Source organism: Rhinolophus hipposideros (assembly GCF_964194185.1).
Source record: "Rhinolophus hipposideros genome assembly, chromosome: 5".
NCBI classification, from domain to species: Eukaryota; Metazoa; Chordata; class Mammalia; order Chiroptera; family Rhinolophidae; genus Rhinolophus; species Rhinolophus hipposideros.
In genome coordinates this window covers 58,714,279-58,722,585 of record NC_138051.1, presented here as the reverse complement: position 1 = coordinate 58,722,585, position 8,307 = coordinate 58,714,279, and the positions used below count along the sequence as shown (strand labels likewise).

The following is an 8,307-nucleotide window of genomic DNA, read 5'->3' as shown; positions in this document are numbered from 1 at the left end:
TCAGCTACAGTTGACATTCAATATTATATTGATTTTAGGTGTACAGCATAGTGGTTAGACATTTATATAACTTAAGAAGTGATCTCCCTGACTAGTCTAGTACCCACCTGGCATTATACAGTTATTACCATATTATTGACTATTTCCTATGAATTACTTTACATCTCCACGTGCTCTAGGTGCTCCAGAAATTTCCTTGTGTGGGTTATGTGTGTTCTGCTGTTATATTTGAGCCTTGATTGCTATTGGCATGTCAGTGAGTAGGACTGACCATCAGGCTGACTGGCTGGGGGGGGGGGGTTGGCCATGTCCACAGCTAGTGGGCTGCTTTGCAGGGGGCTTACCCCACTGAGTGGGATACACCCCAGTGGGCTCTGGTGCCCCTTGTGTGTTCTGCTTGTGGGGCTAATTGGGTGGTGGTCTGCTGTGGTCTGAAGCCAACCTCCAAGTATGTTGGTTCTGGGGCCTCTTGGGAGGGGCTCCTGTGCAGGCCTGGGTCACCCACTGACTGTGACAGGCCTAGTAGAAGCTACAAAGTGATCCGCAGTTGTTTGCTGCCTGTGCTAACCCTGTAGGTGCATGGGAGAGGCCGCGCTGCAAACTGAGGATGTCTGCCACCAGTACTGGGCCTGGGGTAACTCCGCAAAAAGCCAGGACACCCGGAAACCTGCTGCCACCTGCTGGCTCTCTTAAGGTTCAGTCACTGATAGAGCCTTGTGTAGTATGCAAGTTGGGTGAGGCAGGGTCTCAGGGAGTCACTGAAGTGGGAAAAGTTGTGGTCACCAGGTTAATGTAAATTCTAGTTTGGTGCCAGTGCTGAGCCTGGAGTGACTCAGCAAGAATCTCAGAGCACACCAAGGCCAGTCACACCTGCCTGGGGCCTGCCAGACTTCAATAGTTTTCCAAGAGCAATGTGGGGGCTGGCTGCTGGAGGAAAAAGTGCCTCCGGCATTGGGGGAATTGGGTGGGGCAGGATCCCAGAGGAGCTCACCAGACCAATCAGATTCAGCTTTGGCCTGTGGGGGTGGGTTCAACACAGGAAAAATGGAGTACACCTGCCTGCTCCATGGGAAGAGAACTCATACAGGGAAAATGGCGACTGTTCTCCAGCCCTCGCCTGATGCCACACACCTCAGTCTGCCTCCCGTATGTCTCCAACACCCACCCCCGCCACCCTGTCACCATCCCTCTGCTGGTGAGTGCAGGTGAGTGCCTGCAAGCAAGTAAGTCTGTGCACAGGTCGTTTAAGAGGATGTCTGGGTTTCCTGCAGCCTTCTGTCCCACCTGGATGGTTGGAATCCCCACTGTTTTTCACAGCCAGATGTTGTGGGGGCTCCTCAGGGCACCAGAACTCCGGGCTGGGGAGGCTGATGTGCGGCTGGGGTCCCTTGCTCCTCGGGGGAAAACTCTGTGGCTCAGATATCCCTCCTTATTCTCAGGTGCCACACAGAGGTTTGGGGTCTGTTCTGCGTCTCTGCCCCTCCTACCAGTCTCAGCGTAGCTTCTTCTTTATATTTTTAGATATAGGACTTCTGTTTGGCTAGACTTGGGGTAGTTCTCCAGGTTGATTGTTCTATAATTTAGTTGTAATTTTAATGTGTTTACAGAAGGAAACAGGCACAGTGTTTATCTACTTTGCCATCTTGGATCTCTGCCCTATTCTATAGCTTTTAAGCAATACTCTATTGTTGAACATTTAGACCTTTCTGATTTTTCAGTATTGTTGCAAGTGGTCTTTTTTGGCTTAGGAATGTGGCTATAAATATTCAGCTTGAAAAAAACACAGGAATGAGTAGAAAGTTATTGTAAAGGGAACCTGAAAATAGTGTGTTGTTATATAATTTTGAGTTTTTTCAATGATTGTAAAGTATTTTGCGTTCTCTGCTGGGAAGTGGCATGAATCTTTAAATGAACCAAAATTTGAATTTGAAGTTAATTTTGCAACCAATGGAAGGTCTCCTATTTTGTTGTCACGTTTATGGGACCATGATTTCATCATAACATTCCTTATGAGGCAACTACAATAAACTTCGGTGTGACCTTTTGTTTCCAGGAGCTATAATTTGCCATCTGATATACTTTTTAACATGTTAATTAAAAAAAAAAATCTTAAAACGTAGCATTTTATGCATTTTACTCTCTCTCTCCATATATACATACACACATATATATGATATATATGGTGACAATTGTGGAAGTAAAACAAAATGTTTACAGAATAGTAAAGAAATGCTTGGGGGAAACTACCATCAAAAGACCCCCCAAATCGAAAACACTGTTTAATGCATAGATGCCAAAGCTGTATTTTTCTGTGCTATGTTTAGGGTCTTCTTATAACAAAAGACAATTTTTTTTTTTAACAACAGATTTTTAAACAGCAGGGACATGCTTATTATTTACTGTTTTGGTATCTTTCCCTCATTTACATAAATACCCCAGAAACCAGCAGTTTAAAGCTAATAAAAGCCAGGGCCCTCCATCAAGTGCAATAAAGTTTCACAACCATGAGTTAGATTGTTAGAGTGAAAAATAAACCTATACATGTGGTTATCAAGGGGTTTTGAGGGAAAGGGTATAATCACATTTCAAAGTGAGAACTTCCATTTGAAGAAGCAATGTAATAATAATACTTAAACATTTATGTAGAACCCTTCATCTTTGAAACAGTCTCTCAACATTGGCCAATTAATCTCTACTGCTTCCCTAAGGAGCAGGTATTACTATCTGCCATTTTTCTAGTTAGAAAATTGAGGAAGGTATGGCCAGAGAGAGGGAGGCCTAGGAGACCAGTTTCTGGCCCTTATTATTCAGTGACTCCTTGGGATATAACTCCTAATAGAATGCATCAGATTTCTGTTCCCCATTGATGAAATCATTAACAAAATAAAGATAGAAATAATAGGTCAATCTGCCTCAGGCTTTCACATACAATTTTACCCTCCTGAGGTCACCTTTCAGAGAGAATGGAATACAGAAAAGACACAGAAGAGCCACAGCACATTTTATCTGCACTTGCCACGGATTGGACCAAACTTCTTCCAGTGAGAAAAGCAATGTCAAATGCTTCCTCCCCCACCCCAACCTCCACCCTCACATTATCTTGGCAACTTAATTTATAGTTTTCCAAATCAGATTTACTATGATGAGTACATTTAAAGAGTTAAACAAATTTGTTATGCACCTTAAAGCTAGAGGAAGAGTAAAATAAAACTAATGAACATTTACCATTTTGGAAATAGAATTAATGTATGCTTGAGAAAGTCTGAAAGATAAACATTTAAATGTTAAAATACTTATTACCTTCCCTATAGGGACAGTGTTGGGAATTAATGAGATAACAGATGTAAAGTGCTTTGAGCTCTTTAGAAGAAAGGTGCCAGATGAATACAATGATTATTAATTGTTAAAGCTTTCAGATGGTTACTAATATATCACTTATGATAAAACTCATCATTTTATACTTGAAAATGAGGATGCTTTCAATTCTTAGGATGATGCAGTTGAAATAAAGCTCCCCATGCTTCTCCCAGGTCACTCTATACCTTGTTGGAAGTCTTTCTTAACCATTCCCCAGTTTCAGGACCTCATACCCATTTTTTTATACAAAACTGTGGGGCATGACTTCCCAGCTTCCAAACTTTCCTGCAACTCCCAATCGTCAGTCCTCTACCAAAGTCTTACAGATCCATCACCACAGGAGAATTGCACTGACAACACTTTCTCTTCTCCTGATTTCTGTGATTGCATAATCGTGATGCCTCACAGGGGTGCCAATCGCGCAAGTTTATTTTATTAGCAGTCAGTGTGTATAAGTTAAGCTGTCCTTCCAGCCTTCCAGCAACACAAGCATTTGTTACGAAAGAGAGCAAGTCCCTTGCATGATCTGGGACAAGTGATGCTGAACTTTCTACTTTGTACAGCATGCTAGCATTTGTGGTAAAAGAGTGCAAATCCCAAATTTCTTTTCAGTTAGCCTGAAACACGGGGTGAGGGACCCTCACTAAATCTCATCTTTCTCATATGTAAAATGAAGACAGTAGGAGTAGCCACCCACAGGGATTGTTGGAAAGATGCAATAAAATAATGTATATGAAGCTTCTGGAACAGTACACACCTCGCCCACAATAGGTGTTCAGTAAAAAGTAAGTGTGAGTAGGTAGTGGAAGGTAGGTAAGTAGACAGCACAGTTTATCATTAAATATCATCTACTCGGTTTCTTTAAAAGCAATATAAAATGGCTGATATGTAAAGGGAGATATTTATCATCCAATAATGCACTCCTAAATGGTCAGTACAGTTTGCTTCTCAAACCATTGCAAATATTCAATATTAAACAATAGGTCATTTCTCATACAAAGATAGTTCTGCTGTTAAATGTATGCTTCTCTTCAAAACTTCCTGAAAAATGGCACATTATTTTCCAAAAGACCTCTTGTTGGCAAAGATTTCAGTTTCCTGCGTAGAGTAGTAAAAGCTAAGAAGTTCATCTTGATTCATTTATGTTTAGGATACATTATACACATATGTATGATTTTTTCCCCCAAACTTGCCTTAGTTTACTAATAGCTCAGTATCTTTGCTGCAGATATGTGCTAAAGGATCATGGGCTATGCTTCCTTTCAAATGTTCTGTAATTAAAACAGTTCACTAATTTAATCTGGTCCTCTGGCTTCTTCCACTTAATTACTTGAAGTGATGGTTTTATTATACCAATTTTTCTCCTTTCGTTTTGAAGCTGTGGGTTTGTAGGTAGAGAACCTTACTCCCGATCACTTTCTAGTGAGACCTGCATCTGAATATAACGTAAGGCCTGAATTTGGAAACAGGCATTCATTCTGTGGCGTATGCTAATGATAGATGCAAAGAAAGAAAGTGCATTGTTTGAGAAACCAATCATGTGGGTTAAAAAAAAAAAAAAGGTACCAAGGAGTGAACTCAATTGACTATTGCCAGCAGCTTGAGGCTGAAGAGTGCTAATCACAATTCACACACAAAACTTCCCCGATAGATTTCACAGTTTTGTACTGTTAAGAGGGGATCTCGCTGTGTGAAAGATTCCCTGCTGTGCTGAACAAAACAGAGACAGTTTTCTTTTAAAGTCCAGAGCAGATGAGAGCCATAAGGAGACAGAGGGTTTCATTTACTCTCAGGACATGATTGTGCCAGTGAACTAATGAGTCTCTTGGACCTTATGTTGCTCTGGCTTCATTCGAGGCGAGACTCTAATGGGCATGTAGTACTTCCTATTCGTCAAGTGTCTGGACAATGGGCCCCTCATATGGATTAGAGCAATCTGGCAAGAAAAAGAGGTCATCGTTGTACCTAGCACAGGCAGGAAACCTGGCTAATTAATGTATTTCCAACTACAGCAAGACAAAAGTGGACACACACACAAATGTTAATTTTATTGCAGAAACTCAGCCTGTGGCTGAAGCATAGTTAAAAAACATGATTGAAATCTCATGGGTGAAAAATACCCCTCCTTTCCCCAACTCCAAATTTTTTAAAGATATCATTCTTCAAAAACAAGTATGTGATTTTGCTGTTGTGACTTGCTCTTTCAGCCCTTGTTAAAGCTGGATGCTGTATAAATATTTTGAACAATTACGAAGCAAATGCTGAGAGCTAGTGTCAGCACTGCATAATTTTAACAATTTGCCCTTTAAAAAGTGCGGCTGAATTAAGCTTGTAAAAATCCGACCTTTGTATTCAATGGAGAACTAGAGAATACAAATGTTTGTTCAAGCTGGAGGGCTCGAGTTACACTATATCTTAAACTAAGAGCAGATACTGCCACCTAGATAAATTCTGATGCGTTAGTCAACTAGATGTTGGTTTACCTTACTTTTTGAAAAATGACAACAACAAACAATAGTGACTTGGTACAATAAAAATACAATGAATGATAAAAGATCATTTTAAAAATCCATAGAAATGTAATTTTCTTAAAAAAAGACATTTGTATTTTGCCAAATATCAATGATTAAACCTTTATTTAATTTTTTAAATGCAGAAGACAAATTACTATTAGAAATAGGAGGAGGAAACTTTATAAAACATTAAAAACAAAATCTCCATTATCCTGAAGTTTATAAAGAGGTAGAAGCAGAAGAGTAATCAGTAAGACTTGTAACTTTCTTATTAGATTATTTCTTCCTTAGTTTGGGAAGAGGAAGAGATTGTTCAACACTCTCAAGTGAAAACACAAATAGGTTTTGGTTTAATAAGTAAAATAAGATCACTTCATAAACAATTTTTTTAAAACAGCGTTATATTATAATCTGTTCTGATACACCTCCTAGCAAACAAAGCAAACTAACTCCCCACCCCCCTTTTATTCCTAACAGTAAAAAAAAATGTTGCTGTTTTGTGGCTCCAGATTGGACTCCAAAATCAGTAATGTATTCTAAGATCATTCATTTATCAGGTTTAGAGAGGTTTTTATTATCTTTGGACTGTAGCTCTTCTTCAAATCTCATTTTGTTTTCCTCTGTTACTCCTAGAATGACTTCAATATCATTAATGGTGGTCTGTAAATAAACAATAAAAACAATATTTATTACTTAAACACCTCTTACAACTCTTTCCTCCAGTCCCATGAGAGTTTGCTCCTTTTTAGAATTAAGTATGATTTAGTTCAGTATGGTTCTACCCAAAGTGTGCTCCGTCAGCCAGAACCCATCTACAAATTGTTGGTTATTAGTCTTGATGAAATGAGTACAAAAACTGAGAGTAAGAACTTGGAAACCTTTATAGATATTTTAATGTCTGTTAAGCATAATGAAAAAAATGGGCTTCTACTTTATATATCTTTAATTATTTTATTTTATTTTTTTAGTACTTATTTTTGTTGTATTTTACAAAACTATCAATCCATAATAGATTAGAAAAAATATAACAAACAGGTCCTTCACTACAGATAATTTGAGAAGCACTGGTCTAGTCTCCCTAAAATGATGGCTAGTAGGATGATGGGAGTATTTATTTCTGTTGGTTTAGGGGAGAAAAATGGCACCTTTCCACTTTATTTTATTTAGTTAATTTTTATTGAGGTAGAATTCACATGCTATAAAACTCACCCTTATAAAGTGTACAATTCAGTGGTTTTTAGTATATTCACGAGCAACCGAGCAACCGTCACTACTGTGTAATTCCAAAGTGGTTTTATCACCCCAAATAAAAACTCTATACTCATTAGCAGCCATTCCCTATTTTCCCCTCCCCTAGCTTCTGGCAACCACTAATCTTACTTTCTGTCGCTATAATTTGCCTACTCTGGACCTTTCATATAAATGGAATCATACAGTATGTGGTCTTTTCTGTCTGGCTTTTCTCACGTACCATATTGTTTTCAAGATTCACCAGTGTTGTAGCATAAATCAGAGAAAGGAAATGTCGCAGCATTTCCTTTTTATGGCTTAATAATATTTCATTGTATCTATTATCTATTTTTGCTTTGGTTGCTTGCACTTCAGGCATCACATCTAAGAAACCATCGCTAACCACAAGGTCATGAAGATTTACACCTGTGTATTCATTGTATGGAATATTACTCACGTAATACAATTAAATTCGCCCATTTATCCGTTGATGGATATTTATGTTGTTTCTATCTTTTGGCTATTACGAATAATGCCTCTATGAACATTAATGTACAAGTTTTTTTGTGTGAGCATATGTTTTCAATACACTTGGATATATATCTAGGTGTGGAATTGCTGGGTCATATGGTAATTTTATGTTTAGCTTCTTGATGAACTATGAAACTATACACAGCAGTGACACCATTTTACATTCCTACCAGCCATAGAGGAGGGTTCCAGTTTCTCCATATCCTTGTCAACACTTGCTATTGTCTGTCTTTTTTATTGTCGCCTCCTTAGGTGTGAAATGGTCTCTTATTGAGGTTTTTTTATTTATTTATTGGGGTGACAATTGTTAGTGAAATTACATAGATTTCAGGTGTACAATTCTGTATTACATCATCTATAAATCCAACCTTGTGTTCACCACCCAGAGTCAGTTCTCCTTCCATCACCATATATTTGATTACCCTTACCCTCATCTCCCTCCCACCACCCCCCTTATTGTGGTTTTGATTTGCATTTTCCTAAAGGCTAATGATGTTGAACATCTCTTCATGTGCTTATTGGCCATTTGTATATCTTCTTTGAAGAAATGTCTATTCGAACCACTTTTAAGTTGGGTTATTTGTCTTTCTGTTGTTGAACTGTAAGAGTAGTTTATATACTGTGGACACTAGAGCCTTATCAGACATCATATGATTCACAAATATTTTCTTCCGTT

The 8,307-nt window shown here is 38.6% G+C and overlaps 1 protein-coding gene across 1 annotated transcript in view; it reads right to left on the bottom strand.

Moving 5' to 3' along the window:
- Positions 1-5,971: 5,971 nt before the first annotated feature.
- Positions 5,972-8,307, bottom strand: part of IQCH (IQ motif containing H) — a 186,276-nt gene continuing 183,940 nt past the window's right edge. Inside the window, exon 22 of the mRNA XM_081047437.1 lies at positions 5,972-6,530. Within this exon, the coding sequence (XP_080903563.1) occupies positions 6,417-6,530 (114 nt within the window). The 3' untranslated portion in view covers positions 5,972-6,416. The remainder of the gene's footprint in view (positions 6,531-8,307) is intronic.